The 21,518-nt window shown below is 38.3% G+C and overlaps 1 protein-coding gene across 2 annotated transcripts in view; it reads right to left on the bottom strand.

Moving 5' to 3' along the window:
- LOC140162454 (TBC1 domain family member 12-like) overlaps positions 1-21,518 on the bottom strand; it is a 62,193-nt gene that overhangs the window by 9,602 nt on the left and 31,073 nt on the right. For both annotated transcript variants that reach the window (XM_072185692.1, XM_072185693.1), the window contains 2 exons: positions 2,821-2,903; positions 1,426-1,543 (listed from right to left, as the gene is read on the bottom strand). In XM_072185692.1, coding sequence (XP_072041793.1) covers positions 1,426-1,543; positions 2,821-2,903 — 201 coding nt within the window. The remainder of the gene's footprint in view (positions 1-1,425; positions 1,544-2,820; positions 2,904-21,518) is intronic.

The following is a 21,518-nucleotide window of genomic DNA, read 5'->3' on the forward strand; positions in this document are numbered from 1 at the left end:
TGATTTTCACAGTACTTTATAGATTTTTGGAAGTGGTTCAGCAGCAGTTTCAACAACTCTGTCTGTCTGCATTTACCTTTGTACTGAAGCCATTAACCGTTGTTAAACGATGTGAATCCACACTTGCACAGTAGCGTATATGCGAACGCAAGTTAAAATAAGCACACATACGCATTAGATGATCGTATAAAATTCATCATGCCTGCAACTTGTGAGCGTATACACAATATTGAATTCATTATTTTGGAGGAAGCTAAACATTGCGGTTTTATTCTGTAGTTTTATTGCTCATCAAATAAATCAACTTAACCCGATTGATCTTTTTGTAATATTGAGCAGCAATGACTAACTGACATTCCTCATGAATAATCATGCAAATTAGATGATCTTTACTTTGTTTTTGTTGGATTTAATCATGTTACACAGTAGTTCATCAGAAGCAACTCTGCCCCTGATGCATGAACTTATTTTTATACCACTTGGGCAGCTAAATTTGCCTTCGAGATATAAATAAATGCGTCTGTCAGTCCGTCATTAGGATCTACAACATGCCCATCTTCAGGGCACATTTCTTTAACCCCAATACATTTGTACATTCTTTGAATAACCTTTGAAAATTTGGGTACATAAACTCATACTCTGCAACTTGAGGTCAAATTTTGCATTAATACCGTTTAATTGAGGTTATTGAACTATGCCATTGGGATGAGGCTATTGTGGTCTATAGTGCGTGTGGGTGCATTGTTGTTAATTTTTGATGAACAACTGTGTAACATGATTGAATCCCTAATTCAATCTACACAGCAATCTATTGATCACAGCGTGTGACAAATTATGTTCCATCATTAAAATTATGTGCATGGTACAGTTTACAAATTCTATTTTAAGATTTGAATATTGCTTGTGCTGTAAACATTGTATATGTGCAGACGTCCATCAAAAATGGGCTGTCATGTTGGCATTTTCACCTTTTGAGATATTGTACACCAGGAACTGAGTTTTGAAAAAACCTGGTGTGCTGCAAACTGCACACCTGGTTAAGCCGAGGTGTGCTCTTCATGAGCGATACTGAGTGTGATTCCTTTGATATTGGGATCTCGACAAATAGCATTGAGGTGTTTCCTGCACACCTTACACCAAATCTTCTCAACCATTGCGATGCCATCCCAAGTAACAGCATCGTAACCATAAACATGCAAGAGATTCCACTCTTTACATGTTTAAAGTTTCACTGCGTTTTACAATGTAATTGTATTTTCATTATTTTTTAGCTTGATTGTTGTTGATTTGAAACATTTATTCACCCAAAATATAGGCGAGCGATTAATCGCACTTCTCAACATCAATTTAGGTGTGCGATGGTGCATGTCTTAAAACCCAGTCTCTGGTACCCACATTACAAACTCATCAAAAGGTCAAGCTTACATTGTTTCCCAATTTGGTAGTAATTCAGACTGCCATACATTGAGGGCGCTTTGCACACTGTTCTCAAACTTGATCTGCTCAGCCATCTGCTTCATCTTCAGCTTGTATACCTTCATTTCTGAAAGAAGTAAACAATGTAACAGAGAATATTAGCACAAAGTATAACTTCAAAGCTTTCGTTTTGACCAAATTTTTAGCCTTTTTTATATTTAACCCTGACGTCCCACTGCGGCCCAGGCACTCTTTGGATAAGGGAAGGAAAGAAGAAAGAAGATGAAGAGAAAAATTGTTTTTTTTTGGGTGCAGTTTTGAACCTCGGACCCCTTGGGTGCTAGCATGCCACAGGATGCACCTTGGATGGCCAAGCTTTCCGTGCCCATATGTGATGCAATCAAGCAAAATGAGTCGGATGGCGGTAGTATTGATTTTGAGATATAGCGAATAATAGTATTCAACTTCATCCGAATTATGACGGGGTTTACAGTAAACTAAAGCTCTGAGAATGCCTTATGTAATAAAATTGACAACTGGATTTTGATTTTCATTGACATCAGACTCATTTTGCTTGATCGCATCATAAATTATGTGTTTCAATAGAATAATTCAAGCTTTTTGATGAAAATAGCTCAGTTAGGAACTATGGGACGGTCAGTGAGACAAGGACAAGCGAACAATCTTTTTTTTGGCCTCACCATCAGCTCAAGTGATTTATGTACAATGTAAGTGTTAGCCTATTATATAATTGAACACCGAATTAAAAAGACTAGTTTGCATCTGACGTCAGAGCAAAGGCGCAAAGTGATTGGTTGCTGACCTGCGCAGTACGGTATTTTTGGTCTGGTTGACAGGACGTAATACGCAAACTAGTCTTTTTAAATTCAACTGCCTTGTTTACAATAACAGGAACATAGTATACAAATAAAACATGTTTTGAGGGAAAGTAGTGGAACTAATGATCTGAGGTGTTGGGTTGATTTTGACTACATGCTTCCTGATGCACCTGAGGAAGGAAGCCAAACTCAGCCAACACACTCAAAACATGTTGTATTTGTATTACTATACCTCATAAATATGTTCCCTATCACAGATATATACCAGGCACAAAAATGAAACTCATCAGTTATAAGTCATACTTGCTGTTCAACAACCTGATAATTTTAGATTATTCTGAAATATACATTTTGTTAAGTAGACTTTGCTTTCTCATTTGACACCCTGTGAGTGAAAATCGAGCAAGAACTGACCAATTTTAATGATTCAATTGTGCCTGTTATATTGTGTGCTTTATTGACTGGCCCATGGTGCTTGTGTGCAATACAACGATGCGTTCCCATTGAAAATTGTTTCAGTCACCCCCTTGATAAAATCCGCTGCACTGATTCTTTTCTTAGTTACCTTTCTTCTTGGCTTCTTTAACCATCTGTTCATATTCTTCTTTGTGCTTGAGCGCCTCCTCAGGATTCTTGGCAGGTAAATGTCTACAAGAATAAAGAAAGAAAGAAACAAAAATCATAAATTTCATTGTTCTTTATTTGTGTTTTGATTCCTGCTGTACTGTGGTTCGCCTCAAGTTCGGTAGTGACGTAGGTGCGTATTTCGATGTGAACCGTACACGTAAAGTTAAACGCGTAGAGCATACAAGCACACGTCCAAAGGTAGTTTGTCCGCACGCTTGTGGCGCAACCACGAAAAAGCATTGACTATCGAAAGTGAACCACAGTATAGGTGCTCTGTCAAAATCACAGAAACTTACAAATTCAACAAATATATACAGTACTAATGTTTTATTGTTTATTTTTTGGATTAAAAAATTAACCTGTTTCTCAAATGAAACATAACTAATCCCAATCCTCCTTAAGCTTTAGTTAGCATTAACTGGCAATAAAAGTCAACATTTTAATATTTTGGCAATTTGAGGGGAAATGGGCCAAAAACATGCAAATTTGCATGTTTTCTTACATGCAATCACACAGGCCTGTCCTTACAAATAAGGCCAAAAAAAAAAGTTGTTTGTTTGTCCTCCACCGCCCGATCCTCAGATGAAGGCCTGACCAATATTTTTTTTTTCAATTTTTTTTTTATATAAATATGAGTAAAATTCAATTTTTTTTTCCAGATTTGGAGTATCTCTGGACCTCTTTCATGGTTGAAAATTAAAAAAGTCCACCAAATAATTAAAAGACTATGACATGAACACAAATTATAACTTTATCTGCATATTAAAGAAACAAAATGGTTTTTTTTAAGTCACCATGAATGATTTTAGCATTTAGCTCTAGCAAGGTCCAGAAATACGCCAAATCCGAAAAAAAAAATTAAAAAAAAAAAAAATCCGCCCGCCCGCACGTCCTCTTTCAAAGCTGTGGAGGACAAACAAACAATTATTTTTTTTTGGCCTAAGTGTGTGAAGATGTGTGTAAAGATTGGGGTATTCCAGTAAAAATCCAAAAGACGATGACCTTTATCTTCTACACATGGAGTGTGAATTTCAAATGGGGTTACCTGAATAGGTGACTCCATTTAAAATCTACACTCCTTGTGTACAAAATCAAGGTCATGTCTTCCATAGGGGGTGTAAGGATTTTAACTGGAATAGCCCGTTTGTAAATTCGTCAGTTGCATTACATACTGGAGCAGATCTGAACATTTGGATAAAATCCATAGTGATGGATGTTGCGATTTCACGAAAAATGGTTATTCTATAGTGACGGATAACTTTGGTAATCTATGTGACATGAACGATTTACACAATTTTAATCTTTTGAAATTAACTTTCAAATGTCTACTTTTAATAGAGACACGAATTGCTGAACATTAATGGCAAGTTTATAATCTATGCCCAATACAATTCACCTACTCAACGTTTTCACTATGTCCGTTTCTTGATAAATTTGCGATTGACATCCATCGCTATGTAAAACTACCCGGTTATGACATCCATCACTATGCAGTATGCAATGCACCCAAACATATTGCAACAATGCAAGCAATAGCACTGTGCATCATCACAAAACTTGGCAATTAAACCTCAATAGTAGATGACGGCTGATCAATTCACTAAACCTACAAAAAATCACGTTCTTAACATGTTACTATGGTAACGCTGTGCATGGACTACAAGTGCAAAACACATTACACTTTCTTGGTAAAGTCAGAAAACAGAAGTCGGGTTAAACCAAATTGTCAGCCAAAAGGTTTTATCACCATGGTAACTGATAAAAAATAGACCTAGATCGCTGACAAGTATGTCACTTGAAATGTCAAGCATTACAATATGCAGATACTTTGATGAGATATTGTTGAAAACACATTTGACATGTATTATTCAATATCAACACAACAACAACAAAGCAATTCCCATCATGCTTCACTTCATAGGCTGAGCTGGATTGATATCTTTAGCTGTTCTTTTAATTTCTACGTAAATATGTATTGTGTTTGGGCCTGGTCTAGGCGAATTTGGCTGAATAGCAAATGTGTTAACTAAGGTTTGCCTCTCATACCTATATAGAATGCACGGGTACCGGACTACCCGCATCATTTAGGGATAGGGATATCCAATAACGTCCTAATGATAAATGAATGAAGATACTAAGTTACAAATGTACAGTTAAACAACACTCAGCATGATTGAGGGTTCATACCACTAAAAGTTTATCACGCCTATAGTCCCAACTTTGCATACAAATTGTGCAAAATCGGTTGCAATATTAACAATTTTAGTGTTGAAAATCATGTTTTACTAGAACTTGTGAATGTGATCTCTTCTAAATCATTTGAAAAGAAAACGCAAAAATTTGAGGGATGTTTACGATGACGAGCGCATGAACACACGAGGTCAAAACGCGGTTAGCAGTCGGACGTAAACACGGGAAAATCAGGCCTTTTTATATAGCGGTAATTTTCTCAAAAAGTAGACCTAAAACGTTATGTCATTTTCAGATATGTTATGCAGAAATTTGTTCTGATTAAGATGATATCAAATATGTATTTCAAAGCAAGACGTAACTCGACTTATGGCCTAAAACATGACCCCTATTTTGCACGTAAAGTCTATGGAAAGCTATTTTGTGTTATGTACTCTTGATAATCATAGTTCATCACATGACATAGTGATGTATGGTAAGGGAAACTGTGAAACTGCATTTCGGACAAACGGAAATTTTTAGAAAATGCTAATTTGTAATTTAAGTTTGTTTTTGTGTTGTTGCATAAATTCCAAATTTACTGTATAAAACTGTTCAAGTGTTCACTTTTAAAGCACCCTCATGTATGAAAGTCAGCGCTATGCAAAATCGCTTTTCACAAGCGATATTTGCCCCATAGAAAGAGATGGTCTTTGGATTCACACAAAGTATTACACCACAATCATACAATTTCACAGTCATGACCAGGTCTGGAAAAAATAGGCAATTCGGCATTTGGAAAATTTGGGCATTTGGAAAATTTGGAGGGAAATTTTGCTTTTCTGGATGAAGAAATACATAAGAAATGTTGGGAAATACTGCTTTGTTGGAGGGAAATTGATCTATCTTGCCAGGAAATAATAATTTTGTCCAGGCCTGGTCATGACCAAAATAAACGATGCGTTTGGGGCTTGAGCAAACTGATGTAAATGAAAATATTGAGAGAGAACAAAATCAGGACTTAGCGGGGATTAAACCCGGTTGCTGCATTACCGGTCCAGAGTCTTACCACTGCACTACCTGAGTTCATAGTCGGTACTCGGGCGATCACAACTTAAGTCCTCATGATACAATGTAACTCTCTCACTGTGTCTCAGCGGCCAATTATATATCAAATAATGAAGAAGGAGGCGGCCTATATATGCTTTACCCCAGCAGGGTGTAGAAAATGCGAGACACAAATTAATATATGCGAGGATCGGAAATAAACAATGCAAGCCCGAGAAGTTATTAAATGAATAATAATTTCTCAGGCTTATAATATTGGCAGACAACTGATGAACTACCAACAGAAACAAGCAGGAGAAAGCATTTTTTTTTTAAATAATAAAATATGGATTATAATTACATATTGTACATGTACATGCAGCTTAAACTCAGAGAATGCACCTTTAAAGCCTGACAGAGCATCTAGCATTAAATTACATTTAGCCTTCGATCATGGGCTATTCCACTTGAAATCTATACACCTCCTGTAGAAGACATGACCTTAATATTCTACACAGGGGGTGTGAATTTCAAATGAGGGCTACCTGAATGGGTGAATCCATTTGAAATCTACACCCCTGTGTGGGAGATTTCGGTCATGTCTTCCATAGGGGGTGTATGACTTTCAACTGGAACAGCCGCATGTACACACAATATCGTAACACAACTTGGATCTGTGCAATATACATGATTGTATAGGAAGTGATGCCAGCATCCCAGTTTAGTCATGCAATTCAGCTATTTGGAGATGGCTTGCCCACAGTGGCGTAGCCAGGATTTTTGTGCGAGGGGGCAAAGCCAAATTTTTGTCTCCATTTAGGGGGCAAGGCCAGATTTTTGTTCCCAAATTTGTCAAATTTTGTTCTTTACCATCACCATTTTTTGTCCCTGATTTCCCTGGCTATACCACTGCTTGCCCAGGCCCAGAATACAGAGGCTTTAAGATTTTCAATATTAGGGGGGGGGGGGGACAGACTAAACATACCGTACATCCTCTATTAGTCGCCCCACCATTTTTTTCAACCAAGATGTTTAAAAAATGCTGATATATCCATGCTCTCTTGTTCAGTAAAGCTTACCATGGTGCGCACACAATCGCTAATGGCGTCGGTAGTTGGCGAAAGTCTGACCGTAAACCCGGAAGTCATTGATCCCAAATTCATAGTTCATCATATTTAAAAACCCTCTTAATTATTCTTAGCTATTCTTGTTGGAATTTGAGAGGAGTAGGCACAATTGTACATGAATTTACTATATTAAGGCAACGGAGCCCATAGGCACCATTAGGTAAATCTTGATGGTATTTGGATTTTGGGTGCTTTTTATGAAGACAATTTGCAGCACCTTGGTAATGAAATTTAGTAACACTGGATCTATAAGCCATATACATCCATCTACTTCCTTGAACCTGAGTCGGATACTGGAAACCTAGCTTCCTATGTACCAATCACTTCCACTTCCCACTTGATATATAAGAAATGAAACCTTCCAGGCCCAGCTTGGCAACTTGTACACTACAGTTTAATGTCAAGTCCATTTTGAACAAGAACAAATTCTGCAACAATGGTTTTATTCATCAATTGATCTTTTCAGTAAATCCCATAAGCCTTTGCGAGTACACCCGAGGTGTCGTCATTTGACGTTAAACCGACTTGCAATGCGCAGTAACAATGTTTCGATAAACGATGTGCGCATTGGGGTAGATCGGCGTGATGTCAAATGATGACATCTCAGGTGTACTCGCAAAGGCTTATGGGATACCGAAAAGGTCAATTTGCAATCAGTAATCACGCAATACGATACGGAGAAGTCCTTTCATTATTGTCATGCATCTAAATATAAAGCTTATGAACGGTTGCGGGTCAATATGAATTAGGGTGTGTGTGCGATTCTGTGGCCATCCAAACGAGAACACCCGGGACATACAGAAGAAGCGTACAGACTAAGTGTCAGTGGCGTAGCGTCATAGGGGCACGTGACTCCCAATCGATCGCAAAATTTAGAAAATCCCATAGGAAAATTGCAAAAAAACAGCTTGTGCCCCCCCTCATCAGACCCGGTGCCCCCCAATCATGATCGGTGCCCCCAATCGGATGACCCACGCTACGACACTGCTAAGCGTGGACACATACCAGTTGTTAGAGAGCGGCAGAGGGCGCTATACACCATAATAATGCATATGGTATGGTATAGGTCTTCCGTCGTATCACCAGGTCCACAGTTTGGCGATTAAATATCAAGTCCATGCTTTCAATAGTGAAATATCAGTGCATAGTTATGCTGTCATAGGAGGCTAATATGGTCCACGTTTATTGGTGAAAACGTGGGGTGTGTGTAGTGTGTGTGTGAGAGAGGATTATCAGGCAAGTTTATTCCACATAGGACTATAATACTACATCCCTCGCAATCTCGCATGCATTCTTAAAGTGGTTATAAAAGCTATTTTACATGCGCAAGAGCCCTGGTCCCCTGGGGCATTTGTGTGTTGACAATGATAAAGAGGAGATAGCGAATACAGTCTATGCTTGTTTACACAAGACTTTGATACACCCAGGACTATCAACTAATTGCATACACTTGATTCATTTACAAGCAATGCTGACATGTGCACGATGCATTCAGACACGCTAATCAATGCAGCCCACTATAACAAGACCTGAGTCCATGGAGCAATTGAAGGAGTTTTTGACTCCCGTTTACATTGAGAGAAGACGACTTTATTATACGTTCCACAACTGTTTGGCGTAACCTTTATTTTTGTACAGATGTTATTATCAGACTCCATACTACACTGTACGCAGAGTAAGAGGAGAGCAATAATACTTAATTCAGGTCTAGTTCCGACAATCAGGGCAGGATTTACCTTTTGGGACCTGGGCCAGGCCAAAATTTGGAGGCCCCAAACTCACCATGCGTGAGGAAGTCATGTGCAGTGCAAGTGGCCAAGTTTTGAAATAGGTATAAGATCAACATTGGCGGTGGGAGCATTACAATTTAGAGGCAGACGAGCATAGATTGGAATGACATTTGCGCGCAAAAAAGATTCTATTCATACTATTTTAGCCCATAATGACAGTGCTTTTGCCATGTAACGGGCCAGTGTGCGTGAAACAAAAATGTGCAACTGTACCCTATTTTGGCCAAAAAGGATGCGCAGGGCAATTTTGGGGGCCCCAAAAAGTTGGGGAAAAGGACGCACAAGGAAATTTTGCGGGCCCCAAAAAATTTGGGGGTCCTGGGTCCGGGCCTATCTGGCCCTTAAACCTTCTCCAACGCTCCAATGTATGAAGAAATCTAATATAATTGCAACATCAAATTGAGATTGCGATTAAGGATTTAACATCACAGTGGATTAGCATCACCGTGTATTAACCCTAAGCTAACCCATGGTTTTTTTGCTATCGGAAGGGAAAGAAGAAATGAACAAGGAGAGAAGATGAACAAAGAAGTCATTTGGTACCCCGGGATTCTAAACCCGGACCCCTCGCATGGCACGCAGAAGATCACCGACCTGTAGCCACAGAGGTTATGCTGCCCTGGGCAGCGATTCACTGGGTATATGACTTTGGCTGAGTGTGTCATCGCATCACATGTTAAGCATGCATGCACAGTGGTTTTAATAGTGAGCTTTAGTGAGACTTGGTTCGGTTAGGGTTAGCATAAATTATTTGTTGACAGGGTGTTTACAGTGTAGTCGATTTCAAAACGAATTGTGAATTCAAAGATACATCCAATTATCAAAACCTATCCTTGCTTTGTGAAAATTGCCAGTGCAAAATATTTCACTGCTACATTGTACTGCTATGCTTTGATTTATTTTAATATGGAATTATTTTTCGATTATGTTTACTGCGGTCAAATATGTAATATGTATTTTACTCCGGTAACGATCCATCTGTAATGTATGTGGAAATTTACAATCCAAAATATTATCACTGCTAGTGCTATGCTTTGATTTATTTTATACAATTACTTTTCGATCATTATGTATGCTGCGGTCAAATATAGTATACTCTGGTAATTAATAGTCCATCTCTAAATGTATGTGAAAATTAAAAATGCAAAATATTATCACTGCTATAAAATGACAGTAGCGGCACCAGGAATTTTTTTAATCGACGGAAGGGGGGCAAAATAGACAAATTTTGCGCAAGATTCCTGCAAAAAGTGGAAATTTACGTAATTTTTTGCTGTAAAGTGGGGGGGGGGGCAAGAAAAATATTTTTTTGGGGGAACAAATTCCCCTTGCCCCCGTAGTGCCGCCACTGCTAAATTATGATCTGTGCATTCACTTTTTGATCATTGTGTTTACAGTGGTCAAATATAGATGTAATTACTCAGATAATGACCAATCTCTTAGTCAATGCAAAATAATACCAAGTGCTTCTAAACTCAGATGTTTGTGATTATTTTCAATCATACATGTTTACTGTTATTATATTTTAAAATATATCTCTGGTCCAGGATTGCAAAAGTTGAAAGATACTTGTAGTTGCCTGCTCCGATGATGATGACAATGATTAAAGCTAGATAATTACAATACGGTAATGACCTATATCTTCTGTGAAAATTACCAGCACAAAATATCGTCACTCCTTCTGCCTCATCAAAGCAATTAATTCTCTATCGTATGTTTACCCTTTTTTGAAGACACTAATGAGGGGTTGATTTAATAAGCGGCATATTTGTCACCTCCATAATGACGAACTTTATTTACTCATGTGCTTCACATGCCCATGATGCCAGGTTGGCCCAGTGTTGCCAAATGGTCCTTTAAATCACACAATTGGGGAACTTTGATCACATGTTTGCAATGTTTGACGATATCGCGACAGCGGATGCTTTATTTGTCACCTTTTTAATGATAAGTTTATTTACTAATGTTCATCACATGACAGATTGGTCTAGTGTTGCCACAAGGTGCCATTAAATCTAACAATTGGGCTACTTTCATAGGGTGAATGGCTGCAGTCTCAGAAAATGATTATGCAGTTTTTGATGGCTAAATCCTGTAATCTTGTCCATTTTGAAGTATTTTATAATATATTATATTCGCTTTCCATCGATCTTGAAGTATACATGCAGCCCTCGAATTAACCCACGGCACCCATGGCATTTTGCCGTGGGTGCCCATCCCCACTGCCGTAATGCCCTCAAAATATGTCCTTTACCCAAGGCAATTTACCGTTGCCCCAGCCCTGCCCCTTCATTATAAAATCATCTATCTATGTTTGTGTGTGTTTTCTACACTTTTGAGAAATTGCCTTGGTGCCCTTCTCACATTTTCAACAGTTGCCATGATGCCCTCTTAAAATATTACAAACTGCCGTGCTGCCTTGCCTTTTCAGTGAAAATCCAAGGCAATTATCAACTTGCCCTAAAAAAGTTGCTGTGCCCCTTCAGATCCTTAATTCGAGGGCTGTATACATGTAGGAAGCATATTCAATCATTAATTTAATTCCTCAATAAAGTTGTTATCTTCAAAACAAAATGTGAAAACCATAACCTACCCTCTCTGAGCTGTTCTACTCGTGCCAGTAAATCGGCTGGCAGCGGTCACTAAATATGTCCCTCCCAATTAGAGGGCTGAGGTGATCAGAGGCTTTGTGAATGGTTTGTAGTCACTACTCACTAAGGCCAAAAAAAAAAAAAAAAAAGTTTGTCTCAAAGCTTGCGCGCGCATTTGTAAAAACGCGCGATTTGTAAAAAAATAAATGCGGAAATTTTTTTCATTTCCAAAATTTTTTTTTTTATATAGTTTTTTCCGGGAAAATTCAGCGAAAATCTGACTTTTTTCCCCAAAAACCCCCAAAAACATGTCGCGAAAAAAAAAAAAAAAAAAAATCGCATTTCGCATTCATTTTCAAACTACTCGTGAGCTTTTGAGACAAACCTTTTTTTTTTTTTTTTTTTGCCTAATCTGGAAATGTCATGCTCGATGCAGTCACTAAATATCTCATGATGTGTATTGATCAGAGGGTTTGTGCATGGTTTATGCCCTAGTCACTAGACTGGATTTATGTCATATCACAAGGGCTCTGATTAAGATCTACCTTCTCCTTTGATTAGATTTTGGGCTACTAAAGCAGTATCTCCCGCCCTCTTAACATGGTCACCGCTGTTTATTTTGCGTAAAATCCGCAACTTAGTTGTACCGAAGAGCTTAAAACGACTGGTAACGAGACTATGCCCTTGACACAATTAAAGATGGATGCTGGCGGTCTGCACGTAAACAATAGCCGTGGTGGAATAAAAATGCTGCAAAAGGTGTTAATATTGCAAGAGTAACTACATTTTCGAATCGAAGGTAATTATTTGATCTAAGATATTCTTAAAATGAATCCGGTTTCATCATCAGTGATAAATATTTCCTGAAATTGTACATTACTTTGCACCCAAATTCTGTACTTGTTTCCGGAGCTCTGCACCGTGCTGCAACAAGGCAGTAGCAGCGGTAGGATTTTCAAATCTTTTTGTACTTTACCCATGATTTTGGGCACTTGGTACACCTTCTTTTATATCTGATCTTGTATGCAAGTGAATAAAAACGCTCTCAATAGGCTGAATTAATGAATGGTCCAAGGTTAAAAAATGTCCTTTTTTATTAAAAATAATAAACGATTTCAATATCATGCATGTATATGGCATGCATGTATTTCTGAGTGCTATGCCATGTAAATGGGCAATGATGGCTATGTGTATGTAAACATGTACGTTAGCAAGGCCGTGGATGTACCTAGAAGGATTATATTGCACAGAGATGCATAATATTAAATATTATGACCGAGCAGCTGGCTTCTGTTGGGTTGAAGTAAGCTTACTGTCTGTGCGTCATTTGATCTAGAACTCGTATCTACTATCCACGATGACACAGTGAGTGTGAACACGGACAGAGATAGAGCATGGAACTATTTAACTACTTCAGTCACTTAATCGTCGCCAATTTTCAAACACATTAAAAAATTCTTTATTAAGTTTAATGTTGCCGGGTACGAAATTTATTTTGATGACATATCTGTATCTTCAGAGCAGCCAAAGTTTGCTCATTTTTATTTTATGAGATTAACCATGGCCCCATGCTCACAATTCGCTGATGATGTGTCATTTGAGCAGCTTTTTCGGGTGCTGTACCCATCGTGATCTGCGTTGTTTACTTCCGAATTTTCATTGCTAATGTGGTGTTATGCTTGACTGATTCTGATTTGGAGATACATGTAGCTCCAAAGCTCAATCCATAATAATCAATCCTTGGTTTCTATATCAGTGGCCTGTATTAAAGATAGACTTCTCGATCAAATGTGTTATGTGTGTGACATGCGTTAGGCCAAAAAAAATTATTGTTTTGCCCTCAACCGTCCGACCCTAAATCCTGAAAAATCAGGGTCGTAATTTTTGTTTTTTGAATGATGAATTTTACAGATTTGTTCAAAAACTCAATGTTTTTCACTTAAAAGTAATATTTTATTGAAAGACTAGTCTTTAATTGATGTCTAACAGGTATCCAGAAGTCAAAATTGACAAATGTCCCTAATTGAAGAAGCATTATTTAATATTTGAGAATAAAAAAAAAAAATCCGACCGTCCGACCTAAATTTCCCACTTGAGGGCAACACAATAATATTTTTTTGCCTAATCATGATATTATCATGCAATTCATTTCAAGTAGGCCTACTTCACCCCATCATCCCAGATTCCCCATCCTAGAAAATGTGGGGCTGTAAGCTGGGTTTACATACATTTTTAATTAAAAGGAATTAACCTGTTGGTGCAATCTAGGAGTGGAAAGTGTAGCATGTTGGAATATTTCCAACCCTATACAACCCACGGATTGGCAATGGTAGAATGCACCCTGGTAGTCTAGCTTCAATTTGCCGGGAATTTGCTCACCAATAGCTTTTGAGGCTAGAAATTGATGAAGAACGACACCATAATAGCAAGGGTAGTTCGGAAATAATGATGGGGTCATCACATCAAAACTGTTGCTAAAATTGCACTTCAACTAAATTATAGACTGTTCAAAATAACCAAAAATTACAAGTGCCATCATTTTCCCACATTCCGCGGGATAGGTGGTGATAAAAGTACTCAAAACTCACTAAAAAACCAGCGAGTTGGTGCTCATTGCTTTTTAATAGAAATGATGGACATCAAGATTGTGTTGTTGAAATTGGGAATAGGCAGGCTGCTTTTGCCTGTATGGTCTGTCATTTTGTTCACTTTTCCTCCACGATTCTTCAATTTGTACACTCAAATGCGACAGAAAGAGACCCATGTAGGTTTGTCAGTTGAGCATTTTTCTTGTGCAAATGACCTTATACCTGTAAATTTTAAGATCTGTAAAAATTTTTCAATTTTTTTCACTTGCTGCATTCATAGTTTTTTTTTCCAAAAAAAAGCACACCTGAGACACAAAAATCTAGGTCAGACAGGCCTGTAGAACAGGGTTTTTTGTCACCTAAACCTAGCTGTAATTTCAGCTTAAGTTATCAAGTTAATCAGTGATTCATATTTGTAATTGATATACACAATAACAACTTTCAGTTTAAGCTTATTTACTAATTTTTTTACTTTTCTTTTATTGCTCTATTTTCACAGAAAATAACATGGATGTTCAAGAGAAACTGGGCGAAGATATGTAGTTCCATTCATGAAGAGGGTTGGTGCTGGTGTACATTGTAACATTGTCATCGCGTGATAACGACACGTCTGGACGAGGATGTTATACAATGATGTGCAAATCATGTTAAATTTGCTTTATTGCTTGGACTTTCTTAAACACAAACAATAATGTTCCAGCTGGTGTTCCCGAGGTCAAAAGGGTTCAGAGGATGCTCGAAGTTGAAATGGTCTCCAATTATATGTCCTATGATAAATCAGAAAAATAATAGTTTGCACTATGTACATGCATGCTTGCGTATTTTGGGGGGCTTTGAGGCGCCAGCCCCGGGTCTAAGTAGGGCGGCAAAAAGCGAAGGCGGCGGAAGAAGAAGAAGGCGGCAAAAACAGGGCGGCAAAAACGAAGGGGGCGGCAAAACGAAATAGCAAATAAAAAAGGGCGCAAAAAATTGAAAAAGCATAAACATTTTTCAAAAAAAGGTTGTTTTTAGGGCGCTAGCACCTAAAATCCTTTTTTTTTTTTTTTTTCGGGCTGTTAAGGAAGGGGCGGCAAAATTGTTTCTTCTTCAGCCCCGGGGTTGGGGCGGCCACGGTACGCCACTGTACATGTATCCCTATTGTGGCCGCCAGGACAGGTTCATCATCCCCAAGGTACCTGACTGGTACACACAGAGTACCTACACATTACAATGCTGTACTGCAAAAGTCAAGTACCGATGGTGAACCTGTGCAGTATAGGATGTTTTGTTACCTTGGTAACACATCAAAAATTCAAAAAAGGACAATACACATCGAGTCTTATTGAGTTCTATAATTTGAAATTGATATCAAAAATAAGAAAGCACCCTAGATAATTAAAGGAACTATTCTCTTTGTCTGATTTCTTGCAAGAAGACCAATAAGGGGCTGAGCAATAATTATCAGCTCCCCCGGGGGGGCGGGTAAAATATCCGAACGGCTCGCCAAAATCGCTTGCCCCCTTTCGCTCGCCAAAAATTTCTTGCCCCCAATTTTACCCTCCCCAGGGCTCATAATTATTGCACAGCCCCTAATTTGAGATCATTTTCATAAAAATCAGAACAATTTCATTTTCATTAGACTTATGACGTCACAATGTTACTCTTTTGCTCGTAACTCTATGAAGGTCTAAACAAATTGTTTGATTGGCATAACGTAAAAAATATTAGGGTAGGTCGGTCAGTAATTTTTATTTTGCACACATTTTAAGCTGTAAATTGCGTATGATAAAGGTTGTGGAATTTTTTTAATTAATTAAAATTTCTTTGCAAAAAAAGTAAGAAAAAAGTCTAGGGTCGGGCTTATTTCTAGGTCGGTCGGATTACGCCAATCAAACAATTTTTTAGGCCTAACCGTATGTATGTCAAAGTATACTTTTTCTGAATCTTTATTGCCAGAGGAAGATTACGATAGTGTAGGTTTTGAACAGGATTTGTGTAATTTTAAAATTGACCCTATGTGGAAAGTTCAACGACCTGTTTCTTTTCTTATGACAAAAGCTTTCACCATCCAAATATGCAGTTCAAATTGATGTAGAATACACTATGCATGAAGAAAATTAAATATGTTATGAAAGTGTAACAAACTTCTGGTGAATCCTTACTTTGTCACACTCTGATCAATCATAAACACACACAACCATATTCATATGGCCAGTTATTGGGTAGCCATGGATAGCCGAGTTCAATACTGCAGGACTATTCCAAGCTGGAGAAGCTGTGCAATAACTTAGAGTAATACAGTAGCTTGTGATGGAGTAGCTGTGGAGTAATTCTGAAGTTAGGGCATGGAAGTTACCAGCTTGCAGCCCTGCAGTAACTCTGCTATATATGGGCCACTAAAAAAACTTGGGTAGTACTACTGTCTGTTCAATTAGCTTAGATTCTTGTATTTTTAAGATATTTGAAAAAATAAAAATTTGTGGTCAAAGTCATCAAAAAAATGTGTTAGTATTGTTAGTGTGAGATCATCTGAGATGTATAGTTTCAGAGACATGTTTACTTTAAAGGGGCATTTCGTGCTCATCGCCCCACTTTTCTACGGTCCAACATCATTCCATAAACCATTTCACAATTCAGGGACTTTGCTACTTCATGAGACCCCTTACCAAACATTCTGGTTAATTTAGCCTGAATCTAAACAGAAATTATTCTAAGACCAATAAATTAACCAGAATATCAATTTCTGGTTAACAAATTAACCAGAATATCAATTCTGGTTATTTAATAAACAGAAATCATAACCTGAATCCAATTTCAGGCTAAAATCTTAACTTGAAAAGTTTTCTGGCTAGCCAGATTTTGTATTCTGGTTAAAACATTAACCAGAATCAAAAATATGGCTATATATTAGCCAGATTTGGTATTCTGGCTAATTATTTTTCAGGCTAATTATGGTCACATGATAGGTCACCAACTGTAAGGAAGCATGACTACTGATAAGGCTCAGAAACTGCCACAACTTTTTGAAAAATTAACAGTTTAAAGGGTATTTTAGGGTCTTGTAACATTGTGTAGTTGATAGGGAACATACCAGCTATGTCTGTGGAAGGAAGATCAGCTGTTCGTAAGTTTCAAAGCCTGAATTTTGTCATTCTTTTTCCCCAGGAAACATTGCCTAGAAAGGTTGTTGAATTCAGCAGACATGCATGCATGTATCATTTATTTATAATACAATGAATAATTATGTGGGTATACTGCAGGTTGATGCTGGCTGACCCAGGTGAAATGTGTTACTGATGTTGTTGGGGTGTTAATTATGCTCATACCTTGGGGAGGTTGTACTTTGAAGGGGGGGGTTATTTAGCGAGTTCAAATATGGCGAGTTGTCATTGGGAGAGTTCAAATAAGGTTGTCACATCATAGTGGTACGTTTTTGTATTGGTTTTAAAGTTGGGATGATTTGGTGGGCAATGTTGATATATTGGGGATGTTTCTACTTTGAAGTGGGGGGAGGGTCATTGGAGAGTTTAAATGTGGTGAGTTTTCACCTTCACCAAATTTGAAGTGTTGTATTTGGTAAACTTGGGGTGTGGTGTGTTCTGTTGATGCATAAATTGGGAGTGTTTGTACTTTGAAGTGGGAGGAGGGTCATTTGGAGAATTCAATGCACCAGTATGAGCAAGTTATCACCTACACCGAATTGAAAGAGTTATATCCGGGAGTTATATTTTGTAAAAGTTGCAATGTGGTATGTCATGTTGATGTCTTGGGGATGTTTGTACTTTAATGTGGGGGAAGGGTCATTTGGAGAGTTCAAATATGGTGAGTTGTCACCTTCTGTATATTGGGAGAGTTGTGTAGTACCGTTAGGATGTACTTTGTAAACATAAACTCTTCCAATATGCTAAAGGTAGCTCTGAATATTTGAACTCTCTAAATTACCCTCCTCACTTCAAAATAGAAACTTCCCATTACATTAACATAGCACAACACATCCCAACTATACAAACAAAACTTTTCCAATATGCTCAAGGTGACAAATTGCCACTTTGGAACTCTCCAAATGACGACTCACCATAGTTGAACTCTGCAATTGACAACTCGCCATATCAGAACTCTCCAAATGACAACTCACCATATTTGAACTCTCCAAATAACCCTTCCCCACTTCATAACACCCCAAGAACATCAGTAACACTTTTCACCTGGGTTAAAGACTGAAAACAAAACTGACAAGGTTGTGACCAACATTTGAGAAAGGAGAGCATTAATTTGTAAAGAGGGTCAAGTGCATGATATGAATATCAAACTTCTTTCAGGTTTGGAGTTCAAATAAACTGATGTTATCCAGCAAGTTCTGATAACACAATCCTATAAAAGGTGTATTCCGGTGGCGAAGCATGGGTCATCCGATGGGGGCACCAACCATGATTGGGGGCACCGGGTCTGATTGGGGGGGGCACAAGCTGTTTTTTGGCAATTTTCCTATCGGATTTTCTAAATTTTGCAATCGATTGGGGCACATGCCCCCTATGCCCCTATGACGCTATGCCACTGGTGCATTCTGATCATGGCAATTGTGGGAATTTCAATCTACACATGTATGAGGCTGAAGTTGAGAAGAGTGAAGTCTGGTTAATATTTCTGGCTAATATTCTGTTTAATAATTCTAGCTGAAATTCTGGCTAATTTGTTCTGGCTAAAATTTCAGGCCTTATAAAATTTCTGGCTAATCTCATTTAAATATTTCGGCCCTTTTTCAGGTTAGAATCAGGCCTGATTTCATTTCTGGTTAATATTTCTGGCTAATAATTCTGTTTAATAATTCTAGCTAAAATTCTTGCTAATTTTTTCTGTATAAATCTTTCTGGCTAAAATTTCAGCCCTAACATTTCTGGCTAATCTCATTTAAATATTTCGGCCCTTTTTCAGGTTAGAATCAGGCCTGATTTCATTTCTGGTTAATATTTCTGGTTAATATTTCTGTTTAATAATTCTAGCTAAAATTCTGGCTTATTATTTCTGGTTAAATTTTTCTGGCTAAAATTTCAGGCCTGACATTAAATTTCTGGCTTATCTCATTTAAATATTTCGGCCCTTTTTCAGGTTTGAATCAGGCCTGAATTTAGTCATTATTTCAGGCCTGATTTCTAGCTGAATTCAGGTTTAATTCAGGCCTGACACTTTGGTAAGGGACATTCCACAAATAAAGTTCGCAACCAGGATCAGCCCCAGAGTTTAGTACGTTTTTCCACAAGAGCATACTAGGCACCGCCAGGGTTCGAATCCGCAGCCTCTCGTACCATAGTCGAACACCTTATCGATTGAGCTAACTTAACTGCTCCAGACATATTAATTGATAATTAATTTTGCATTTATAAAGCGCCTTTCTCCAGAACTTAGAGGACTCAAAGCGCTGTAATTTCGCTGCAGTGGTGAATAATCACAATCGGATCGCATCAACTAGGTTGCTGACGAACGGCGCACACCAGGGTTCGAATTCGTTTAAAAAATTTGCATAGCAGTTTTTTGGTTAATTCATCATAATCAGGATAAAAGTGCTATACAAATGCAAAATTGGGTAGCAGTTACTTCAAAATATGGAGCAAACTGCTATGCGATACAGCCGAATTCGAACCCTGGCGCACACCTATCCGCATTTAGATTGTAACATTCACCAATTATCTGTGCAGCTCCCCAAATTCCATTGGGTGAAGGAAGTTTTTGATAATCAAACAACTAATCACCGATTTTTGTGATACAGGAGGAAACCGGAGATCCCGGAGAAAACCTGCGAGAGTGAGCATGGAATTGGGATAAACCAAGTGCACATGAGTCCTTGGGCCGCGCTGGGGCTTGAACCCGAGACCTCAGTGGTGCAAAGCGAGGGAACTACCGCTGCGCTAACTCGCCCTCCCTAGGTGAAGTGGGAAGTGATTTTGGCAGACCTTTTTGACAATTGACCACCCTGGGGGTAGACATGATTATGGCACCACCCCTAATTAAGCTTTATCAATAGCCTACTCAGTGCTGCCGACAAGGGGGTTATGGGGTGCCTGTAAAAATAAAGAAAACATACCTTAATGGGCAAGGTTAATGGGGCCATAAGGGACTGTTCACAAACATTTGTTAGAGGGCCTGATGCAAAAAGGGGGCCCTGAAAATGTTTGACCCTCCTAAGGGGGTCCCTGAAAAAAATGACAAATTTTCCTAGAAAAATTGAGTTAAAATGCTTTTCTATGGGGTTGACCCATAATTTTAATGCCAAAAAGGGGGGGCCTGAAATTTTGAGGTCTGTATTAAAAGGTGGGGCCCCAAAAATGTTTCCCGATGATTTTTTTTTTTTGCATCAGGCCCCCCTTACAATTGCTTGTGAACGGTCCCTAAAAGCACAGAAATTGGCCCAGGCGTTCATTTTACCCAAGCAGTGGCTCTCGGCAGCATGACTGGGCCTACTAGGCCTATCCCATGTAGGCCTACAGCATGCATCATTCATGAAAATCATTTTCATGAAATTATGTTGATGAAGGCCTACATGAGGCCTATCTCGCATGTAGGCCTACATCAACATCATTTCATGAAAATAAATTTCATGAAATGATGTTGATGTAGGCCTATGCGAGATAGGCCTAGTCATGCTGCCGAGAAATGCTTCAGTTTTCAGCAGGGGTCAGACAGTGTTTTCCTTAATCAATAAATCATTTTTAATATACTTTATTATTTATTTATTTATTAAAATTTAATTATGAAGGTTTTACGTATTCCCCATGTCCCTGCCATGCCGGGCTGCCATGAGATTCACAGCTAAGCGTCCCGGCGCGGGCTAAGCGTGCAACGTGGCGGCCGTAGTTTCTTCGTGATTAAACAACAGCCTGCATTTTTAATGCTGTTCCGCCGTGTCGTGGGCGTGTATTTAAATGCCATAATAAACTGGATCTAGCTCTGTAATATTTAGAGTTCAGTATGTCATGCAGATATTTTTTAAATAATACTCAATCTCTATTTTGGCATCTGAAAATGTACACATTTCTGTTCCATACCGACTCTGGTTCCATACTGCTCTTCCTCGATTAGCTAGCCAGTACGTGTCACATGTCATGTCATGCTGACTTGTTTGTAAACAAACCACCTCAGAAGGGGCTAGTTACAGATAGGGTCGGCCTGCCTGTGACGGATTTATAATATAATAGTATTAAAATTCATACATTTCAATGAAATAATTTCAATGAAATTAACTTCATTTCAAATTTAATGGAGTGGATGAGGTTGAAATATATCAACATGGACTTATTAATATTGAATTCCGAGAAGTTAGAGAAAATCATGGTAGAAAAAACCGGTAAAT

The sequence above is a fragment of the Amphiura filiformis genome, chromosome 10 (assembly GCF_039555335.1).
Source record: "Amphiura filiformis chromosome 10, Afil_fr2py, whole genome shotgun sequence".
In the NCBI taxonomy this organism is placed as follows: Eukaryota; Metazoa; Echinodermata; class Ophiuroidea; order Amphilepidida; family Amphiuridae; genus Amphiura; species Amphiura filiformis.